Below are 25821 nucleotides of genomic sequence, written 5' to 3'. Positions count from 1 at the left end.
GCAGCCAGTATAAATGGTGGAGGAAGAACCCGGGAAACCGCCAGAAAGAACAATTGACCCACCAAAAGCTACTGGCAGCTTTCTCACATACCCACATTGACCAAACCCAAGACTCTAACCCACACAGACAGAGGTGAGATGGGAATGTTCAATAATGGTGAGTGCTTTAGACCACTTGGCCACTCTGGGCCCCACATAATAATAATAATAATGAGGACTTTGTTTAACGCCTAATCTTTAGAAGCTCTAAGCGCTTTACAACATTAGACAACACCTATAAGATAAAAAACATATAATAATATTATTACAAAAACAAACACCATGAAATTAGAAAAACATTAAAAAATAAAAAACATGCTGAGAATATTTCCGGTAGGAAACATTATTAGGTCTTTAAGTTTGTTCTTGCAGTCAAAATAAGTGAGTTTTGAAATAATACAGAGAACTTTCCAGATTAAAACTTTACAAATAATTCTATTTGTGAATGAGTAAAATATTATTCATAATGTATTTCACATCTAAAAGGTTCAAATTAATTAGTAAAATTACAACAACAGACTAGCATACAGTCAAATCTGTGTTTAATGATAACAAGTAATCTACTGCAGATAGCTACATTTATATTCATTAAAGTAAAAATGCCACTTTGGAAGTATAATGGTGGCTGACATAGGTAAAAATGTGTTTTTCCCTCTGTTGACATTAATATAAAAGATACCTTTCTCCATGCATAATAGGTCTCCATGGAAACCATTATCACAAATAGGTGTCTTCACCTCAAGTGACTCGGATTAGAAGATATTACTTTCGGTCTTTGACTATATTTAAAAGGGCAAGAGTCAACAGTCACACCATCTCTATATTACAACTTTGTCTTTTTATTTAAAAAAACCCTGTTTTTGAAAGCAAATGACTGTTTGCTTCAAAGGATGTATATAAGTTCATTAGGAACAATTTCACATTGTCATGTGACTTGTCATTTGGATGTGTTTGTGCCAAGCAGAAACATAAAACAGCATTTCTCTTCCCTGCAATGGAAATGGTGATTTGACTAATAAAAATATTGATAAAAGGTTCCTTCTTACCTATTCAATGATGGAGATCACAAATTTTCATTAATTATTAGATTTCTGTGCATTCTTTATGACCACAATTTAAAAATCTCTCTGTGCTTATCATTCTAGTTGATTTCATAAGACATAGTGAATATTATTGGGAGCTGAATAAAAAAAAAGGAATAATGCTAACAGTCTGAAAACTGGATAAAGAAAGATTCTCTTACATAAACTCTAATGTTTTAATTTTTCAGCACATGATAGGCAATACATAGCAGCCAGTATAATTGGAAGAGGAAGAACCCTGAAAAACCTCGGGAAGAACCACCAACTCATGGGAAGCTACTGGCGAGCTTTCTCATGTACCAACATTGGTCAAGCCAAGACTCAAACCCAGTCAGACAGAGGTGAGCACTTTAGACCAGCCTGCTACCTGGGACCCTTCATGTTAATGGAGATTAGAGAAATATGTAAAGGACCAACCATCTAATTTGGTGGGGAAGGGTGAATGGATTTTCTTCCTGAACTTGTTAATTTTTAGTCCCAATAATTTTGTTTCCCAACTAAAATGAAGAAAAGAATAATGAATGAATAACATCTTTCTCCACAAGTCAGAAAAGTATTATTATCACACTTTTTTTTGGGGGGGGGGGGCAGATTTGTTTTTTTATTATTAAACAAATCCCAGGCCCACATCCTCAGAAAATTAAAAGTTTGCTCTCTAAAAGAAACTATCCAATTATCCATTAATTTTTCAGACGGTTTACATTCATGCATTTTGGAAGCAGTACCAGAAACCATACATGATGCCATCTGAAAACAACTTTTTTTTAACCATGTTTCCCATGCAGTAAATAAATCCAAATGCAATATTTATAGTTCAGTTCCATATTAACTGACCAGTGACTTAAAAAGGGGTATTATGTTATAAAGACTGGATGAATGTACCATGCTGGACTTGATGTACAGTGTCTCAGTATAGCTTGGTACGTGATGTAACATGAGCACAATCAGAGATCCTTCAATATAAATCCCGTCATGGACCAGTGATCTGAAAAGGCTTACTACATTCTGATGATTGGATGAATACAACACATTATCCATTATTTGATTACATTTAATCTTACATGGCATAACTAGCATGCAGTACAGATGTTTAATCCATATGTCTGTATGACAGAGTCACCCCGATTGGAACTATTAACTTGTATTTTCACTGATGTCTGCATGTCAATATTCTTTAAAGCACTGAACTGAACTTTTATAAAATTCCAATTTGTTCTGAGTATCATTCACATTTTAAAACTAAAAATCTTTAAGGAGCATAAAAGAAAGAGATGTTATGAAAACAAAACAGCATTCTGTGTTTTGTTCAGAGTCGAGGAAAAAACTAATCTGACACTGTATAAAAAACACTTCTCTGAAAAACTCATTGGAATAAAACGTGACTGTGTAGTTTCATGTATAAATTCAATGCTCATGATATGTCATTTTATCACATACCAGATTTGCTTCTTTGACTTATTTTACTTTTGGGGATTACCATTATTCGTGAAAAACAATATTCTTACCATGTATAGTATAACTTTAGAGGACCAAATGACTCGGTTAGAATTGTTGGTTATCTCGGCATTACAGACAATGCTCTCCCCTGGTACATAGCCAATACGGTCAATTCTGAACACACAAGTGATCGGTCCACTCTCACAACAGCAACAGCATACTGTCTTAGAGTCCTGAACTTGAGCTGAATTCTGAAATAAAAGAAGATGTCATGTTTTCTTGCTTTTATTAACTTAAAACAGGTAATGTTTTTACTGGAGACAAATCCCCCTCCCCCACCCAGTACTTTCAAAATATATGTGCAAGCAAAGTCCTAAAAAGGTGTGGGATTAGTTGCACAAACAAGGAAATATGACCATAATAATTTGGTTTTCTGAAGACTTCAGCTGTGACTAAAATTTGTGGTAATCAATTCTTCACTTTGACTGTTTATGGGAAAAAATAAATTTGACTATCAGCTGGGAAAAGTGTATCTGGTAAGTATATTTATGTTGCTTTCTGCTGGCTCTTACCAGTTTGATCATATTGTATCATCTTATTCTGGCTTTGTTTTTAAAAACTTTCTTGAATAATATTAATCTATTATAAATAAACACTATCTAATTTGTTCCAAAAACAACTTATTCAACACTGAGGTCATATTTCCTGTGGTATAGTCATAACGGGATGTAACAAACCTGTCTGCTCACTTTTGGATTTTGTTTCAATTTCATATTCTAAAAATCCAGGAATGGGGGGTTCCAAATTGTACTATGGAAAGCATAGACCGTGATCTGGAATGGGGTTCCCAAAATGAACTATGGAAAGTATACACCCTGATCTGTAATGGGGGTCCCAAACTGTATTGTGGAGAGCATAGACCTGATCTGGAATGGGGGTCCCAAACTGTACTGTGGAAAGTATAGACCTTGATCTGGAATGGGGGTCCCAAACTGTATTGTGGAAAGCATAGAGCCTGATCTGGCAACATATTATGAGACAGAAGATCTGTCTAGTTGTTATGAACAGGTAAATATAATATGCAGATTTTTCATTTGCCAAGAGCTATATTTTGTTGCGCTCCTTGCAAGGAATGCTAGCGATTCAAATCAAAATTACGGACTGGTTTGAACCAAATGCCTCGCGGATTCAAACCATGTAAAATATTTTACAATAATGAAAAACACTGGAACATACATTTCTGTTTTCTTTCAGTAGTTATACCTTCTTTTGCAAATTTAGCAAGAGAATATAAAAAGCTGATTTTCAGCATGAAAATTCATATAACATAGTCCTTACATGAAGATCACTTAGGCTTTCTACCATGTCAGTTCAAACTATTTTTTAAATACTCTAGCAGAGATTAGAACAAAATAGATGAGCTATTCTTTTTATTAAAAAACAACAAAATAAATCTTCAATGTTTACAATTAAAAAAACATAATTCTCAGAATATGAATGTATGATACTGTATTGAATGCAATGGTAAAGCTTATAGGACTGGAATTTCATTTTCTCATATAAAAGTGGTCTTATTTATTTATATTAGTATATAGCATGAGATATAGAATTAAGATAAATTCTACATAAATGTAAAATATGCAATATCATTGAAACTATATATATATATATATATATATATATATATATATATATATATATGAGAAAGTGAGAGAGAAAGAAAATATTACTGTATGTGCCCTGTTCTATGTTGTATTTTCAGCATGTTAGTAATTGTATTATTTCCCAATATAATAAAGTAAACATTTTCACTCTTGCAAAATTTTTACTTCGTTGAAAATAGTTTACTATCAACTGACAGTGCAGGATAAACAGTCATACATTATTTCATTTGATTTGTATACAGGACTATATGTCATTATATCACGTAAAAGTCAGGGATTTGTTTCCTTAAATATGGTTTTGAACTGCTCAACATATCTGAGAATTATCATATTTATAACAATTGTAAAAAAAAAACACATTTACATCTAAGAAGAAGCTTAATAATATTTCACATGGTCTGAATCAAGCCATAATATAGTCTGAAACAATGAAACAAGCCTGGATGTATCAGTATAAATCAAATCACAAAATATTCTTAATTAGTCTCTTCATATGCGTCCAAATCATGATCGAAGACTTCCAGTAATATCGCTACAACAATATTTATGTTTATAATACAGTCAGAACTGAACAGTAAGATCCTTAACTTCACTCTCAGAAACAATAAAACAACAATAAATTTTGGTCATCGATTTTTCACACAATACAAAATGTCAAGGCAAAATTTATCGATGAAAATGAAACCTTACAACATTAGGCTTGAAAGTCCACGACAACAAAATAATTAGGGACAAGCCATATAAGTTTTGGTGAGAAGCTTCTGAATACATATTTCCATCCCTAAAATGGCTCTAGAAGAAAAAAAGGCTCTTATTTGTAGAAAATAACTAGTATCCATTATATTAATGAGAAAAATATCAATTAGTATCCATTATATTAATGAGAAAAATATCAATTATTTTAAGGTAAAGAAGAAAATACTAGTGTCATGGTTCAAAAGAAAATCACAGGCTCAACTCCCTCCTGAAATTTAAATGGTCTGTCCCTTATGGCCATCATCTAGTAAATTATCTGTAAGGTGTGTTTGTGAAATAGGATGGATAGATACAAGTTGCTTGATAAACATTTTACCAAAGCATCTGGTTCCTGGTTAAGGTCCAAAATGGCAACAACTGTGAAAGGCATTTTAACTCGATGATCAAATTTCCATGGCTTGTCAATGATCCCTTCCACCCAGTAGCGGATATAGCAGTCATATTTACCCTCAAACGAGGAAGGGAGTCCATGTGGTAACATAAAATTAAATGGAAATATGTGTTGTCCTGCTGGAAGAACCACTGTGTCGTTTGTTTCTTGGGGAGCTGGAATTAGCATAAGAGTTCCAAGAAGGGACTAATGTTGTATAACTGACAAGTGCACTTACATTTTCCGGAAATTAGAAAACAAATTGTAAATGTCATTTTTTCATGAAAGTCGGAAAAATTTATGTAACAGTATGATTTCAGCATGGTTGCCATGCAAAATAAAAGTTTCAGGTTTTTTGTTAAAAATCTCATGTTAATATTATCACCCATTTAAGAGATGCTGCTTTGAAATTGTTTTCAGATGACGATTATGGCCACCTTATTATATGTCCAAGGGACATAATTTCATTCAGGGTCAACTCGACCTCTGGATGCAAGTGTAAAGTTTCATTTTTATACATCTGTAGGTTTTAATACTGATTAATAACTTACTTATATAAATTAATTCTTGCTTTTGATAACAGTACAGGTTTATCTGCTGACAGAAGTAGAGAAAGGTTGCAGATATTATCCACCATAAACTGATAAAAATCTGTCTCTCTCTCTCTCTCTCTCACACACACACACACACACACACACACACACAGAGGATTGTGGATGTCTGATTTTAAGCACAAATATAATATAATATAATATAATATAATATAATATAATATAATATAATATAATATAATATAATATAATATAATATATTTATGGTAATATTTAGTATATCCTGAATAAAGTTATTTGGGTGGCAAAAACAAGATATATGAATGGTGTTTTCTCCCCTATTTAATGGCACTTCATGCAAATTAATGGCTACATTATGCTGAGGAAATGGAAGCTAAGTCAAATTCAGCTTTGATTTTATAGTCATCATGTTTACAGATTCTTTAAAACAATTATCAAAGTGATTATAGAGTTTTTATAATATTATTTCCATACAAAATATGGATATATTCGTTAGATTTTTAAACTCACAGTGCCTAAAATTATTCTGAAAACTTGGTTTTCTCTGCAAAGGACAACCAAGTTTTGAAATGTTGGAACTTGCTCCTAATTACTTAATGTTAAGGTTTCTGAGACAATGACAAAGCTTCCGTATAGAGAGAATTAGGGAGACACATGCTTTATCAGTTGAACTGATCTACTTGCAGTTCTAAGATCTTTCATCCTGAAAGGTTCAGCTTGACCTGGTAAGACTTAAAGCTCTGGTGCAATAGGTTACCTTCCCAAGTAATCTGACAGCTTCATAAAGATGTGTCTTCATGACTTCCCCTGGATTTGCTAGAGGCAAAACATTTACCTCTTGAAGCTGCTCCCTAAAAGATGGAGTTGGGTTATCTAAAAGCCACCTCACATACCTTAGTAGACCTTAGGTGGCCTCTCCACTGTAACTCCATCCAACTCTTACCTATTGTTCTCAGGTATTATGATCAGGTAACATTTGGAGAAACCAATTTTTTTTCTCTTTTAGGGATGAGACAAAGTATGGTCTCCCTCGATGCACCAGCTCAATCCTTTTTATGTACCACTTGTACTTGGTCCTGAAGATGACCCTGAGATGAAGTGTCCAGAGAAGACAGGTATTTCACTATAAAAGTGTGATTCAACATATTAGGAATGATCAGCTTTGTTACTGACCTCATGCAGTCAGATTCTGACACAGTCTGAGAGTCCCAGAACAGGACCACTGTATCACATAAAACTCTGTCAAATTCTTTATGTTGGTAGCGGGTTACAGGATATGTACTATACAAAACCGGTCCCATCAGCATCATACGAGACAGCAGCTGAGGTGATTACAGTTGAGGGATTCACCATTCTCATGGCTGCTATGTGTATATAATGCTCTCCAAATCAGCCACACAACTCAACAGCAAGAACAGTTGAACACTGGTTGGTCTTTGTTGAATATCATGTCAACTAATGCTTTAGCTTTGACCAACCAATTGACAATGAAGGAGTAGAACATAAACCCTTGTGGTAACAAGTGAAAGACTTCTTGATTAACACTCAGAAGGCATAGTCTTCTCTTGCCAGTGAGATCTAGTAAACACAAAAAGCATGTCAGCATAATTCATCATGTTGAGGTGAATGTTGCAATCCTGATGCCTTCTGTGAAATGTGATGCAACTGAAGAAGATTGTCTAAAGAAGTGGTCCATCATGGAGTAGGATTAAATCACTATCTGAGTGTTCTCAATATCCTGTGTGTACTAGGGCACGAAATTGGCATTGGTGCACTGAGTGACCTGTGGCTGATTAACGAAAGTGCCTTGCTGTATGAAGTAGGCATACATAGTAAGATTGACTGTGGTAGTGCCCAGTTGCACTCTGACATGTGTGGCGGAATTCGGTTTTGATGGAACAATGCCATTTTATCATTCATGACATTGTGCCGTTATTTGTTTCAAAAACAGGATACAGGGTATTGGTTAACAAAACCAGTCCATACAGCTCAAGCATGGACCTTCGGTCTTTGGCTACTTGACTTTGGTAGTGACATGTTGCGTTCTGAGACATATCACAGAATCTGTTTTTTAAGGAACAGTGCCATTTAATCTTGCAAGATACTGTGCCATCATTTTCATTGAGAAGGGTAAGGGAATATTTGATCCACAAAACCAGTCTGCCCAAGATAATATGAGATTTCTTTAGTCTCTATCTTGCTCCAATGTAGTCGATAAAGACACACCATCCATGGCTTACAACGTACAATCAACTGTGGTAGTGAGATATGGTAAGTTCCAAATGGTCGCTAAGTAAAGGCTTCTACTTACAAAGTGAAGCAACATCCCCAAGGTACTGAGGTACTTAAAGCTGGGTATCATTTGATGTGAATGCCTTGTGGCACACTGTGTGGGTTAGACTGATCCATGAAAATGCTTCTATCATGTGGGATCAGCAAACTGGATAAAGATCATTAATTTGGTGATTGACAATGGACGATCAGCTGTGGTATTGACCCATTGCAATTAGAGCCATTTAGCCATGCCAGAACAGGCCACTGTAGTTGGCATGATGTTGTCCAGTTCATTAAGCTGGGATGAGGTACAGGATATTTGATCCACATAGCCTGTCCTTATATCTGAAGTGCGAGACTGTAACTGAGTTGGTTTGTTTTGATCTCCATCTCATTCAAGGGCAGGTAATTAGAGGAGATTAATAATGAGCCCTTGCTGTACAGGTTCTTCCAAGATAGATTGATCATGATGCAACTGTGAGGTAGGAGTCAGAGCCATCGCTGATCATGATAGCTTGAATCACATTGTGGTTGATGAACCATGTGGAGTTATCTGACATCAGCATGCAAACTGTTGACATCTTCGTCCCTCAAAGTGGGTTACTGCACCTTTCCCTTTAGTACCCCTAGTACTACAGTCCATTGACTTTCTATCCATAATATGCAAATATGACATGTATTTGTAGATTGGCAGCTGGAGCAAGCTATAAATGTAGTGCAGTTTTCAGTCCCATGTTTCCAATGTTTACAAAACTCACACTTGGTCTTGCCCATGGTCTAAATCTGTGAGACAAAATAGAGCAGACATTATACACAGGCGTAGTACAGTAAACGTTCTGCTTTAAGAACATGCAGAGCTACACAATATGACAATTACCTGTAAAAGAGTGTGCATGGCCGCCAATACAAGTGGAGTATTAGAGCACTGCAATTAAAACTTATGAAGCAGATATTAAAATATCAATTCTAATAAAAGTTACCTGTAGGAAAGGCCAACTGACTGCCTATACAAGTAAAATCACCAAAGCATTGCTTACAGTAACTATGAAGTGGATGCTATGACAAAAATATAAAACGTGCCTGTATGTATACTTTGGCAGTGCAAAATATGCAGCAATATAATTCAGTTTTCTAAAATACATACAATACATGCACATAAAAATGTACTGAAGTGTCACTATTTGTATTTAAGAATAGGACACAATAATATCAACTTAGGAAAGGCCAAATGACAATGTATCTTACAATATATTTGTTTACCTATAATTTAATAAATGCAAATCATATTTGTTATGACTTGATTCATGCAGTGCATGTGTTAAAAATTAGCATTAATTACCATTTATGTTTCATGCTGTAAAAATGTATATCAATTTGTGAATCTTACAGCCATGGAAAAGAATTAAATTATATGTGTGTGTGTGTTTATGCATGTATGTATGCATGCATGTACGTGTGTGTATATGTTGTGTGTGTATATGTATGTACACACACACACACACACACACACACACACACACACACACACATATATATATATATATATATATATATATATATATATATATATATATATATATATATATATATATATCCACTTGAATGTTCCCATATGAATAATTTAAATAATAGGATCAATGAATGGATTATTACTACATATACTACACTGTTTGCTTAATTATTTAATCCTGATTTTACTGAATTTTGTTCTGCACTACCCTGAAGAAGAAAAAAACTGCACAAAGAAGGAAATTTCTTGTTTTAGAGAAAAATCATGGCAAAAATCTGCATTAAATTGCATAATACATTTCATTATGAAATTACTTCTGATTGTAATCACAATTTCATGATATATTTTATGCTTATTGTATTTCAATCACATAAGCAGGTTTAGTTTTGATGAATACTTTAAGGAACCATAAGATTTGTATTTAACTATACACATCAATGCAGACAACACATCTTACATGAAGGTTCTGTGAATGGAATGCCACTAATTGACATTTAAAATAAGCCAATGAACAATTGCTAGTTGGGGTTGCATGCTTTTAAAAAAAACATTTTTCACCAATTAACTCAGTATGTTTATATTTGTTGTTGTTGTTGTGGGGTTTAATGCCATTTTTCGGCACATGATAGGCTATGCATGGCGGCCAGTATTAATGGTAGAGGAAGAACCTGGGAAAACCCTAGGAAGAACCACCGATCTATGAGAAGCTACTGGCAAGCTTTCTCACATACCCACATTGGCCAAATCCTAGAATCGAACCCACGCAGACAGAGGTGAGATGGCAATGATCCGTAACTGAGAGTGCTTTAGACCACTTGGCCACTCGGGGCCCCCTCAGCATGTTTAAAAACTATGTTTAATAATATGGGCGCAAGTTAGAGAGTTTCAAGGTCATCATTTAAAAAAATGTGCACCTGTATATATTTAAAAAAACGTACATGTACAAATTTGTGCTACTTCATAGCTGCAGACCAGTGTAAATCTGTCAGCTGATATCAGCCATCATAGAAATATATGAGACTCAAAATCAAGCTTCAAGTTGTAACAACAATCCTATCTGCTTTACTTTGGTACAGTAAATGGAAAGGTTACATATGAAGTGAATTTGTAAGCAGAGTGGATAAGCAAGTTAAATTACCATCTTATTATTATTATTTGTTGAAACGCAATCTGAAATATGCATAAATATGTTACTGCGACATAAGGCTGGTTTTCTTCCTTGCCTTTCTGTAGTCTCCTTTAAACATCAGTGCTTTTATACTTATTTCAATAGATATGATGTATAAACCTTATTGGTGATATTTCTACCTTGTTTCATAAATATTTATGATAACTGTGACTTTTCCAAGAAATTTTAATAAAAAAATGAGAAATCTCCTTCTTAACATCTGTTTGCCTTCATTCATTTTTGACATGTACTGTCATTTTCCTGGGGAAAGTAAAATAGAATTGCTTCTCTCCTTAAGTTATTTGAAGGTGCATCAAAGTTTTGTCTCCAGCAGCAAATTTGTAAGGCTTTTATGTAAAAACATTTATGATATTTGTACATAATGTCAATATTTTTTTAAACTTTCATCTTTATTTCTTTCTCAGTAGAATACTGAGAATCAAATGAGCACTAACTGCACAAAATTTCCAGTTGCAAAATTCCAGGCAATCTTCCCGATGATATATTAATATCACTAGCAAAATCTTATGTGATTGTTCTGTCATCTTCTTTTTATTACAGTTTCAGTGCAAACAATAAATCTGTCAACACTGGCCGTTTTCAACTTTTTCTTTAACAATATTGAAACATTTTTCAAAACATTTGGCAGAAAGCATAATGACGTGAAGGTTCTTGAAATCTGTAAATTCGCTGAGTGGTCATAAACAACAGCCACCACTTGCTAAAAACAAGAGACCCTCCATGGGACTGATGCTCTACAGCATGAGAAAATTTCCAGCAATCCAAGACAAGACTGTTGTGTCTTTCTAACTGCAGAGTAAGTGTTGACTGATAACAAGATTTTCAAATTGGTCACTGTGGTGATCATGCTGGATGTAATTGGCACCATTTTCATTAAGGGTAAAACAGATCATTAAAGGTCATTTGATGAAAATCTCGTGTCAATACGATCATCCATAGAAGAGTAGCAAGAATATTTTCACTATGGCCTTTGTGATAGCCATAGTGGATAAAAGATTTGCCCTATTTTCATTTAGGATTAACAAGATCTTAAGGAGTCTATTGTTAAAAACCCTATGTCAATATGGCCATCCATTCAGAAGGAGTAGTGATAAGATTTTTAAAGACTGCTCCAATGATGGCCATATTGGATGTTAGCTCTGCATCATTTTCAATTAAGAGCGAAAAGTCACCATAAGAAAACCTCACATCCATATCACTTTCTATTTATTAGAAGTACTGAAAGCAAGATTAGATTTTTAAAGAAGGCCTGCATTGCAGCCATACTGGAGGGTAGATTAGCATCATTTCATTTTGGACCAACAAAATTGTTAAGAAGTCTTCTGGTGAAAACTCCATGTTCAAAAGGAGCAGCAATAAAAAGATTTTCAAGAGTGATAGCCATATTGGATGTCAGACTGGCACCATTTTCAGTTTAAACCAACTAAACATAAGTAGTCTCATTGTGAAAATCCCATGCTGATACAACATTTATTCAGAAGGAGTAATGATAAAAATATTTTCAAAATTGCCACTGTCAGACATACTGGATAACTATTTTCATTTAGGACCACCTAGACTTCAGGATGAATGCATTTATATAGTTTCATGACAACATTCCAGGTAACTCATGACAAAGAGTGATAAATAATGCGCTACAGATGAAGGATGACGAGCAAAAGATCATTCTAAAAACTCTTCAGGTCTATATGTCTAGTTGCAACAAAATGGGAACTTTAAAAAACTTTTTTCCGATAAATTGATGAACAAAATTTTTCAAAATCTGAAAGACCAACAACAATACATAGTGTGTTGGTGTGTGAATAAAGAGGGGGTGTGTGTATTTGTGTGTCTCTCCCCTCTACAACTGTCTTGTGTACAGTTAGAGAATGACTTGTCCATAGTTAACAGGGTCCAGTCAACCAAACAAACTGGTAGGATGGTGTGCATGCCATGTACAGGCTGGATGTAAACAGTCATGAAGATTCCTTCAATTCAATATACATGCAATACATGGCCCATATTTTTTTATGTGGACCAAGCCTGCTATGAATATTCCTCTGAAAGGATAAAGATTTGTCCCCTACCTCTCCCCAAAACAACTTCAGTTTTGTCAAAGTACTCCTCTGATGCAATGCACATCCGCTCACTATCTCCAGATCCTTCTGACCAGTACACATGGGCCATCCCACGAAAACGGACCCTCACCCCTGGAAAATAATCATGCGGTTATTGTTTTGCTCCTTTGACAATGAATTTTGACATTTCTCAATTTTCAGAACTATAGCTTTTCCATAGACAAAAGCATAAAATTATAATTGTTTCTAAAGAAATATAATAAAACAAACCAATACCAATTCGGCTAGTAAACATATTTTTCCATCCACCATCTCATTTAGGTCAATAATGTGCAAAGTTAGGTTTAGTGTTTTATAGGAATGTTATTTAGTATTTAGGCAATCAGGTTAAAGTGATTTGCACAAGGACACACCAAAGTCGCTGACCCCCACAGATGCTATGGTGTGATTCAAACCCTCACCCTTTCAGTCATGAGTCCTGCACGAAAACCACTGAGCCATCCAAGCTCATGCCTTTATTATTTGCCTTGTATTACATTCATTAGGATGCACTATACCTATTCACAAGTTTGATGTTGCTCTTGGTAAATGTAAACAGTTTACCATCTTAACCTTTTTGCCTGTCTCTGTAACGGAAGATATTGCATATTCCCATATAACCTGATCAAGTCTTACTATTATTCATTGGAGTATATATATGGGCAAATTTAAGGGTTTAAAATGGGGTGATCAGTCATACTTCATATTTTCAGCTAGAATAGTTCACATATTTTTTCTAACCACACTGTATCAGCAATTATTATGGCTGAACCCCACAGAAAAAATTCCAGATCTGCCCTTAAATAAGAAAACACTTTAAGCTGTCTTTCATACCTGTACTCTTGATTTTTTGCAAAATGTGTGAAAGGACTCCATCCGCAAAATTAAATAGCCAGTGTTATTATGACTCAATGGTCATAAACCAAGTAAAAGAAAGAAGCAAAACCAAGAAGTTTTGTAAAACTTAAGGAACAATTTAATTATCGAGGTAATAAACGAAAATGTGAGAGGAAATTACAGTATTATGAAGTGAATCCAAAACAGTCCGGAAAAGTTCCATTAAAGTCCCCAAAAAATGAAAAGTTCCGTACAAATTTCAGAACCAGAAATGTACTTGTCTGCCAAGAATCATGACATTATCAAAATGTTGTTGTCCACAGCTCATCTGCATAATTCACAACAGTTCCAAAATAACATTATCGTCCAACTGAGCACTTTTTATTTCCATTGGATAGTCCATACAAATGTTTTCATCTCAAATAACATCAAAATACAAGCTAAAATATGTGTGCACTCTTGATGTTACAACAAGAACAAATAAAAGTGAATTCAATATAAGAATGAAATTGAATGCTGTTTTCTCCATATATACACCTTCAAAGTGTCTATTACGACTATATTTCACAACATACTCCACGTGCTAGACCATACTATTCATTCATATATTTCAAAATACCTATTCTTGTGACTTAACTCATCTTCTAAGATCCCACCTGACCAACCTTGTCCAGTGTGAAAACGACCAAATTTCATATTTACTAATTATTCTATTATTAGTAACTGACAAGATGTACGCAAGCAACTATTTATAGATCCTATGCCATTTTACATTCTTTAATATCTCAGAATAGACCATATGCAAGTACGCCACCAACTAAAAATAAGTACCATGATTTACAGGCATGAATAAAAATTTAAAAAATTAGATACCAACCTGTACCAGGAGTTACAAAAAATACATATAAACAACAGGAAAATCTTAAAAGAAATAAATATGTGAGTTGTAGGAAACATATGCTACTAGTATTCATTAAATGTATTTTGAGAGTGAGAAACATAAATTTACTAGTTGCAAATGAAGGTAGGTTACGGTAACAAAAAAGATAGCATCAGACATACAAGCAGATGGAAGACATTGTAACTGGCACATCTTGCCTTTACGCATGACACTAGTACTAGACACTCATGTCGGACATTTATTTGTTTACCTTAATCTCTTGTTTGGTTTGTCTTGCCTCTCTCCCGAAATATCTCGTCAGCCCTTGCTTCAATGTATTTTTTAAATGTTCTAAAATGAATATTTCCTCACAAAACTGAGCTACTGATTTTATTTGTTCACATTTATATTTGACCTAATTAGGTCAAGCTACTCTTATTATACGCTATTTCTATCACCTGAGGAAAACAACTATCAGTAAAGAGAAGGCAAATGTGGTCATTAAAAATTCATTTCTGCAAGCAGGTGAAAAAGAAAACTAAATTTACTCATGCCCTGTTCGTATTTACATGTACTGATGATCCAATACAAGGAATCAGAGAGTTTTATGTCTTTAAGGATATAAAGTCAATGTTTCACAGAATGCTTTTGGGTTTTATAAATTATCTTCGAGTAAACGATGTGCACATTAAAAAATACAAGAGTGGTTAACTCTACAACATTGCAACTGAAAGATACAATGTTGTACTCACATTGCCAATAGATGGTCATTAACTTCCTGTCAATAAATCTTAAAGTCATAAATTTCACATTAAATTCTGTATCATTCACTGTGACATAACTACTTTCCAGGATTAATATATGTGCAACAAAAATAATGACCTTACAAAACATTAGTTATACAAAATTTAGTTTGCTAAAACTGGATGTATAATACAGTTCTAAGTGAAAAGTTTGTACATAAGTGAAAACAAGAAAAGGTAAAATAAAAGGGAAGAAAATAGTCTTACCTTCTGCATAAAAAATCTATCTCAGATATACTGTGCATGAAAAGTTGATAATCTATCTCAGATATACTGTGCATGAAAAGTTGATTGCCAATGCTCTGACAAGACTCTACTACTCATGGAGTTAAAAGTTTTTTTTTCATAAAAATTCCATTATTTAAATATGTGATGACCCTTGAAAATAAGGTCTCAATGAAATAAAATGTATGCCACTGTCAGACAGAGCTTACAGTACACCAGATAAGAAACTCATTGTAATAGAGGAAATGGGGTCAAGGCCCTTCCCTCCATCTACACTCTGTATTGCACATCATAATTCTTCATATTTGCTGGTGAGGGGCTTTGCTAAAGAAACCAATTGATTGAAGTACAATACGTTTCTTCAGTAATACTTACCCAAACATAATACCTTAGGAGAACTACTAATGCCTCATAAATCAAGCCCTCCTAGGCTAAAACTAAAAGTTCTCTGCTTACCAAAGTGGCAGTTAGAGTGATCTTCCCTTAAAAGGGGATTGGTGCCAAATCCTGTGAATATTTCAGTTAATACTAGAGTGGAAGGCACAATCTCTATATGGATGCAACTGCTGGGAGGCTAGGAGGGTGTATGTGTACCAAAATCGAGTCAATATTAATGAAACAATATACATGTACGTATATGACTAGAAAAAAATTGGTTTCTTCTTCAACAATGTCACTCAGTCATAATACCCTAGGAGAAAATTTAAGAGTGGAGGGAAATAAATCCCCTTACCCATGACAGACCATCTCTAAGGTATGTGAGAGACAACGTCTAGATAGTATGTCAAGCTTTGAATGACCCATGAAGGTAACCTATTGTGCCATGGCTATAGGTCCTTTAAGGCTGAAAGATCTCCGAGATAATAGCTTGAAAAGTGGACTTGAGATCTCCATCTCACTGCATGCATGACGTTAGTTAGAAAACAGTTTCACTCAAATACAATGTCTGTGGCGACAGCCCTAACTCTGTGAACTGAGATATGAAACAGATTCATTTGGTCAGGGTTATTTTCCAATATGCAGAACAAGTAACACACTTTATCCCAGCTCAAAGTGTCTGTGTCCATTTTTCATCCTTTCCCTCTTTGGGGTTGGGAAAAAAATTGGTGTGTTCTCCCTCTTGATGGAATGGCTTAACACTTCAGAGCTTGCTATGGGGTCCTGCTGATGACCTTGAGGAAGTAGATCTTATATGAGGTGAACCAATGATGTTGCTGAGAGTGATTAGGTTGGTGTCTTGCTCAACCAGGTTAGTGCCCATAATAAATTCCATTTTGGGCAAAGAGCAAAAATCTTTGAAGGTGTGTAATCAAAATTGGCAACAAGACGATGGATGGGTCTTTGTTTTGTCCATATCCTCTTTTCATTAGGAATGCAGGGTCTCCATGATGTGGAATGGTATCCTTTGATTGTGATTGGTACTAACTGTTTTTGGTCAAAGAGCCACAGTAGGAAGTTACCGGTAGCCATTTGAGGTATTGATGAATGCAGTGGTATAATGTTTTCTTCGTTTATACTATTATGTGAAGATTTTCCATTTGCCTTTATATGCTCTGAAAGTGGAGGGCCATCTCACCTGATTGATTTACACCACTGTGAGAGCTTTTTTCCAATGGCTTGTTTAACAAGATCCCAACATCAACTCTGGATTTCGAATAAACACTTGTCATCATGGTTGCTTGAGCAGATAAGGTAATACATGTATCTTGATTTTCTGGAGATTTCTGTTGCAATATTGCTTAGGTCATTGATCCTTAATTTTTCTCTTTCGAGTGTAGTAAATCAGGATTTGGTGGCACTCTGATTCTCTTGTTTTCTGAATCACCATCAGAAACTGATCTGTTGGAGGATAAGCATATGCATTCAGGCCATTCTAAACAATAAAAAGAGAACTGACTACCCAGACCTTAGGATCCGGGACTAGTGAACAAAGATTGGGAGTCTGGCATTTCGCCTTGTCGCACACAGACCCATGTATAACCTGAGTTTGTGAAACCGAAGAAAGCTTGTTCTTCTGGTGGTTGATACTGTATGATCGATTGTAGTGATGATGCATTACTATCAGAGGTATATGGCAGAGTCCGGATGTGACAGAACAGGACCATCTTAGCTGGCATGACGTTGTGTCCAGTCCTAGAGATTAGGATGGATCAGTTTACTAATCCACATAGCTGATTCTGATATGTGAGATTATATCTGACTGATTGCTCTCCATCTCACTCCCCTTCAAGTATTATGGTGTCAAACACTAGTGTGCAAACTGATGATGTCCACATCCCTCAGGGTGGGCTTCTGTGCCTTTCCCCTTTAGTACCCCAGTACTGCCGCCCATTGACTTCTGTCCTTAATATGACAGCCTTACATGTATTCACTGATCGGCATCTGAGTAAGCGACACATGTAGATTGGTTGTCAGTTTGGTCTTGCCCATCGTCTAAATCTCTATGACAAAACAGAGCAGACATTATATACAGGTCTAGTATGCAATATTTAAAGTGGACATACAGAGCTGAGGCATACACACTATGACAATTACCTGTAAAAGGGCGCACATGGCCACAAATACAGGTGGAGTTTGAAGCAGCGCTATTAATACCTAAGAACTGAGCTAATATATCAATTCTAATATGTTACATTTAGGAAAGGCCAAGTGACTGCCTACATAAGCAAAATCACCCAAGTGACGGTAGTCAAGGAATGCCAAAGTATGTTGAAGTAGGCTGGAGTTAGTCTGATGAATAAACCACACAAATCTGTGTTGATACTGATGTACGATGTTGTGGGTCTGATGTGACCTGTTCATTAAAATATGCAATTTCACTGCATGCAAATCATTCCGGAACAAACCCGTGTACACTTTAGACACATACCGTTGAATTGGTAACAGACATATCAAGCGCAAAATTCAAAATGGCCACATGACTGATGGTTGTGCTATTCCATGTGGATTTACAAGTCACCAAACAAATTATTTGCTCAGGAAATATAATCTACATGTCACCAAAAGTATCCTTCAGCTGATGGAAGCTGCACAACCATGAGAAATACCGGTAAGTGTATAAAATATACATCGATGTGTGCAGCCAAATTTTGGATGCAGATAATTGCAGCTTTTAATGAATAGGTGATATCGGCCCCTCACCCAAAAATCAATATCATCACGGGTGAAGGGCTGATTTATCGGCCTAGGCTGGAGTAGGAACTTGTTTCTTTAACTAAATGAAATGTGCTTTACATTTAAAAAGCACTGTAAACATAGTTTCGTTTCGTTAAATAAAGAAATCCAAGCTGAAACCTACTCAGCATTTCTCGATTACCATCGCAATTCAACCAACCGAAATGTATATCAATGGAACAAGCAAATGTGTTCATTTGCTACTGTCAGATTTTTATTCCATCATTATGACGAAAGCACAGTAAGAATTAATCCTACTTGTAAGACATAGCACATGCTGATTTTGTTTAGGTGCCCACAACATAAATATTAGCGTCAGGTCTTACATGTAGGACTAAGTAAGAATATAAATTAGACTTAAATTTGCTGAAGAGCGTCGATATGGGCTGCAAAATATGTGAGATATTCTTGAATATTTGGTCTCTCGTTCTCCTCTCAGTCGACTTGGGTACTAATTGCAGAAGGCCGATAATTTAGTTAGAAGACGTAGAACCACAACTCCCAAAACAACCATTACTCATAATTTCTTTTGCAGCGAGCACCTGTGCATATAATTACCTCTCATCTTCATATCTGCATTTAGAACGATGACTAATTTCCCTTGCAAACAATGTCCAGCCAGACATATCTCCTGGTACGGTTCAAACACGACGTCAAATCTCTCCAACTTGGGCATTGTTCGTTAGTGTTATATATTGAATCCAGCAGTATAGTCATGTATTCAGAATATATTTCCGAGCAGGCACATTAAATATACAACGTGACATGTACCACGTTACATAATATTTGAGCCGGATGCAAACTTCGCACATCACTATACAACGGAAAAACATTGCTTTAAAGATGCACTTTATTTAGCGTTGGGTGTATACCTATCATTGTTCCGTTAAATCTAGTGCCACAAGACAACGGTCAGGACAAGAACTTTCTGCAGTTTTCAGTCGGTCTCGCTAAACACCCCATGACACCCCGAGACTCTCCAATATTACATATATTCGCACCAAAGCTCTCGAAAACGTACTATAGAGTGAGAGAAAAAGAAAAAAGCAAAAAAAAAAAAAAAAAAACAAACAAAAAAACAAAACAAACACACATACAGACATTGTTACTGTCAATGACTGGTTTCGGTTGATATTCCTAGTTCCAATAACCTACGGAAACTAACTCTTACGCATCAAATCTGTTTAATTTTATAATATTTTTTTAAAACAGTTTCCTCGTTAAATGGCAATGCACCTCGCTACATTTCCAGTTACATAAACAATCGCTAAACATTCACAATTGTTGTTTCTTTCTTTGTGTTGTTGTTGAAATTTAAAGTAGGTATTTTATAAAAGTCTTGATGTGTTCTTGGGGAGTCTTGGGGTGTTTAGTGAGACCCCTTTACAGCTGTGACGAAAAACCCAGTGGAGTCAGTCATTTATCACTGTAGAGAATGCAAAAGGTTTTTTTCATCAATGAATTGTTATTATAATCGAAAACAACACTGTTATGGGGTGGTAAATTGTGGTAGTTGATGTTTAAAGGATGACCACCCTCGGTTTTGTAGCCGAGTGAATAAAAAATAATAAATTAATGGATGGAATAAATGGAGATCTGAGCAGAGATATAGAATAGAACTACACATACTGTATACATGATGTAACAATTTAATTAGATACAAAATAAAATTTTACAGAATAATTGAAGGAAATACTTCTGTCAGATAATAATTAACAAAAATTATAAAGAATGGAATTAGCTGTCCCGTTCACACAGATATGACAAATGTCATCATAAAATTTAATGAGCGTTTCGAACTTAGTTGTCCGGCATGCCTACGTAATCTGATTGGATGCGGGTCACTCCAGATTCTCGGCACATCTATTAGGCTGGGGTTAATTTATTTAATCGGGCTTCCCGTCTGTTGATGATTACAGTGCTCTCTCTCTCTCTCTCTCTCTCTCTCACACACACACACACACACACAGAGTCTCTCACAGGTTATGAACTGCTCTAGCGATAGTTTTCCCTACGTTCCTTTGAAAATAAGATATATGCAACCTAAATATTCTGTTGGGTCTTTTACGTTTGGACAGAATACTCACTCCTCTCTAGTTACGTAAGAGATAGTTATATGGTATTTCAAACAGACACTAACTGTTAATATGGTTTCAAATCCCAATCATGCATTCCATATAGTATATATTCTTCCTTAGTTCTTTCCATAAAAAAATATAAAAAAGATAATACAGCATGGTTAACTTATTTCCCCAACACAACACAAATGTATCACTAACTGAACTATAGCATAGCCTGTTATTACCCAATAAACAATTAAAACCCGGTCATGTGAACTATTAATCGCAACTTCACTAAGCTGTTGGGACTCCACCATACGGCCGACAATCAATAGCCGAATTGTCTGCATTGTTCCTCCAAATGCTAATACAACATATTCTCGGTTAAAAGAATTCAAATTTTAGTTACACAATTGTATCAAACACAATAGCAGCAGAGAGGGTGAACAGACCACTTAAGGGAGTGGTCACCCTTGTGTTTGGACCAAAAAAATAGTGACCCTTCATAGAGGTCAATACCACGTCTACGATTATTGTTTGTCCCAAACAGAATTGTAGACGCCCCCTCTCTGCTGCTCATCAGAAACGTTAAAAGATTTTATCAAGACCCACACGATATCTTGTTCTTGGATCATGTAAATTTATTGTTATAAATCCATGTGGAGTAGCTTGCGCTCGTGAGAAGAAATTTTTGAATTTAATTATATCCATGTCACCACCACACCAAGTTTGATGAATATTTCTAAGTGTGTGTGTGTCTACGCCATTAAACACAACTAAAATGTTGCAGTTGTCTCTGATCACTTTCGGAATTTGTGTATATCGTTGAGTAACATAGATCACGTCTGTATTTTTATGTCTCCCTCGGGAAAATATTCTGGCTGGATTTGATTGTTTATCTAGCATCATATCGTCGTATACAACTAAATTATTAATAAATCCGTCTATGGAATCTACGGATGGTGCTTCATCAATATCAGTTATAAACTCTATAACATCATTACCTTCATCCAGTAATCGTGCGTTTTCATTGAAATCTTTAAGTACATCATAACATCGTTGATCATCAGCGGATGGTGCTACTAAATACAATTTATCCCATTTCAACCATCTCATTATCAGATTAAGTAATAATTGCGTCTTACCCGATCCAGATGGTCCTATGATAATCATTCTGATGGAATTTGGTAGCGCAGGATGGTGTTTAACTGGCTCTCGTTTTCTTGTTGCTGAGAAATCAATTATATCCATATATTTTATAACATGAATTTATATTGCTTACGTTGTAGAGTTAAAACTCCAACTACTGATTTAGCTACGGTTACAACAAAAAATAAAAAAATAGCGTATGGTGGAAAATGTTCTATATGCGGTAGAAAGAAATTTTCGTTTTTACCTAATAAGCTTGGTGGTGATATTGCTAATTTGATGTCAAAGTTTCCAGGTGCTCCATGGGCTAAATACAGCGGAGAAAAACATCTACCGGGATATAATTATTGCGGTCCTGGTACCAGACTTGATATCAGGCTCGATAATCAAGATCAACCAAAACCAGGCGAGGAACCAATAAACGCTATTGATCGAGCTTGTCATGCTCATGATGTAGCTTATAAAAGTCAAAATCTACAAGATAGACATATTGCAGATGTGAAATTAATTCATGCATTAAATTCTATAAAAAATAAAAATATTAGAGAATCATTAGCTAATTGGTTAGTAAGATCCTCGATGAAAGGTAAATTAGCGCTTGGGGCTGATAATTAATAATGGAATCGATTTATTTTTCACCAAGAGGATACTGGAGAGGCAAAGAAGCAATTGGTAAACTTGCTGATGCAGCAGCGGTAAAACATTCTACTGCTAAAACGTGGTTATCCAAACAAGCAATATGGCAAATTTATCTACCACGTCCTAAACGAATACAGTACGCGTATTTCGATGTCAGTGTTCCTAATGAAGTTCATCAAGCTGATATTCTGTTTTTACCGCATGATACTGTGCGTAGAAAAACATACAAATACGCGTTAACCGTAGTTGATGTTGCAAGTAGATACAAAGAAGCAGAGCCGCTATCAGCGAAAACATCATCTGAAGTAGCCGATGCGTTTGAACGAATTTATCAACGAGGACTCGGACCACAAGGTGGTCTGCGATGGCCACAATTATTACAGGTTGATCCTGGTAAGGAATTTCTTGGTTCAGTATCATCGCTGATGAAACGACATAATACCAAAATACGACGAGGTCATACTGCAATTCATCGTGATCAGGCAATTGTTGAGCGATTTAATCGAACACTCGCTGAGCGGTTATTTGGATATCAATACGCGAGGGAATTTATTCAGGATAAAAGATCTCGCGAATGGGTTGCAAGATTACCAAGCGTGATAGCTGCATTAAATAATGAGATTACACGAACAACCAACATGAAACCCATTAATGCAATTACAAAAAAAAAAAATATACCAACACAACGAAAAGATGTTGAAAAACAAAAAATATTGGGTGATGTTACAGTTAGATATTTATATGAGCCTGGTGAACTTGAAGGTGGTAAACGAAGAGCGACTGATCCTATTTGGAGTGTTACCACGCACAAAATATCCACCGTGACAAGATCCTCAGGTAGACCTGCAATCTACAGATTAGATTCGGCTGCTCCTCAACGTGGATTTGTACGTGAACAACTACAAATAATCCCCGCGGATACACAACTACCGCCAAAATCACTTCAGTGATTTCGATCACTTAACTAGCACCCAAGGCGCTGGCGCCTCTGCGTCGATTACACTCAAGACAGGTCAACATGGTATTTTCTCGTGTATGACCGCGACTATTTTCTTTTCTATCTACGGTAAATTGTCTTGAATCATTACTCGAATACCGCCATAACTTTATACAATTACAACTTGCGCAATGATTATTCTGCTGCTGTTTTAACTCAATAATAAATTCAACATCAAGATCAAAGTCACGTTTATTTTTTTGATCATATTGTTTGTATCCGATTAATTTGTTTCTTATTATATCATCATCGATGATGTTAAATTTATCAACGATTCCAGGAATTATAATTCTACGTAATTGAGATATTTTTCTGACCCTCGATACCGCTTAATAAACTAAATTTGACCACTCGATGCGATCGTCTACAATCCAGACTCGTGTATCAGAAATAGTTAATCCCTGAGACGAGTGGATCGTCATAGCGTATCCCAACACCCATGGCGATTTGTCAGCGTGTATTGCATCTTCGACCACACTGATATCAACAGCGACAATATCATTTAATACCAGATTTTGCTTCTCAGTCTGTCCTGGAATATCAACATTAATATTCTGTTTTCGTGTATCTGATGGTCTATAACACAACGGTACGGGTAATTCTGAATATTTTTCTTTATGTAGTTGAAATAACTGTTGTTGTAAATCGTCTCTGATTATTTTTCTACTTGCTACGATCAAATCGGTGGGTCTCCATAAATTTAAAAAATCACTCATTGAGGTCTCTGAGATCACTCCACGTATTATTTCACACTGAATTTTGTTTGATTGTAATCTGATTAATTTTTTAAACTCCCTCAAATTTGCATCAAGAGCTCTATGATCATCATCTATTTCTTCGTAATAATCAACGAAATTTTTTAACCAATCATGTGGAGATGGTCCAACAAAAGGCGGCGGTTGACCATGATCGCCACACATTATTATAGCGGTATTTTTCGTCAACAACCAATCAAGAAACATTTTTAATGTATCCAATGAGACCGTGCATATCTCGTCCCAAATAATTATTTTAGGTATATATTTTTCTCCCATCCGTTCAGGAGTCCATGTATCTCCGCGCCACCGAAAGAAACTATGATACGTACACGATTGTACTTGCCGCTGTTTCATCTCACGTGCAAGTCTATGTGTGGGTGTCAGCACGATTATATCTGAATTTCTAAAAACATTAATCGCTCGAGTCGTTTTGCCGCATCCACCAGGTCCATTGAGATATATTGTCTTATATCTGGTTATTGGATCACTCAACGATGGTGCTTTCGACATTTCTGATATTTTATTACCCTTACGATAAAAATCTCTCATTGGAACATCTGCTGATTCTGCATAATTGTGTAATAGTTCCTTTTTTATTCTCCACGAACCCCATCGTTCATCATTACTTGTAAATTTCATAACAAGTTCTAAATATTTACTCGAAATATAAAACGAATCTGTTGCGACTCTGACTGCGGTTTCAGGAAATCTATTAATCATCGATAATAAATTTATAGAAACATAAGCCAACATGGAAGATCTTAGATGAGTATACTGTGGGGAAACGTCATTTATGTAACTAACGATCGTACCTAATTTTGTTCCGTCGGATAAATAAACACTTTCTCGATTTACAAATATATTTCTCGCTGTTGTGTCAGCGATTATAAAATCGTACTCGGCATCATCTAGAATTAATCGTGCGTGATGTCTTTTATAATCATATGCACCACCTTGAGTAAATTTACCTATAATTTTTCTACCGAGATCTTTTGCGGTTTTGAGTTTATTAGGAATATCATCTTCGGAAATATCAGGATATTTTTCCTTAAACTCGCTAATAACTTCAGAATCTGACATGGGCAACCAAACTTTGGTCTGTGCATGATATGATATAATTGCCTCACTGACCACCAACGATGTCAGTATCATACAATCTAGCATATGTCGTAGCAAAACTATAGGTGCCCAACGTTTTTCACAAAAATGTCTACCAAACCAAACATAACAAATCTTGTGAAGATTTTCGTTAAACTCGAATGATTCAATACAGGCGAATCCAATCAGATCAAAATCAGGTAATGGTCCAT

At 35.5% G+C, this 25821-nt stretch overlaps 1 protein-coding gene across 1 annotated transcript in view; it reads right to left on the bottom strand.

The window, feature by feature from the left end:
• LOC149800913 (arrestin domain-containing protein 17-like) overlaps positions 1-19759 on the bottom strand; it is a 28224-nt gene extending 8465 nt beyond the window's left edge. Inside the window, exons 1-4 of the mRNA XM_089954973.1 lie at positions 19467-19759; positions 12960-13082; positions 5295-5524; positions 2627-2809 (exon numbers count right to left, since the gene is read on the bottom strand). Coding sequence (XP_089811099.1) covers positions 2627-2809; positions 5295-5524; positions 12960-13082; positions 19467-19584 — 654 coding nt within the window. The 5' untranslated portion in view covers positions 19585-19759. The remainder of the gene's footprint in view (positions 1-2626; positions 2810-5294; positions 5525-12959; positions 13083-19466) is intronic.
• Positions 19760-25821: the final 6062 nt, after the last annotated feature.

This window comes from Sinohyriopsis cumingii, chromosome 4 (genome assembly GCF_028554795.1).
Source record: "Sinohyriopsis cumingii isolate HCF-2022 chromosome 4, ASM2855479v2, whole genome shotgun sequence".
Taxonomy (NCBI): Eukaryota; Metazoa; Mollusca; class Bivalvia; order Unionida; family Unionidae; genus Sinohyriopsis; species Sinohyriopsis cumingii.
This window is presented reverse-complemented; position numbering and strand designations above follow the sequence as displayed.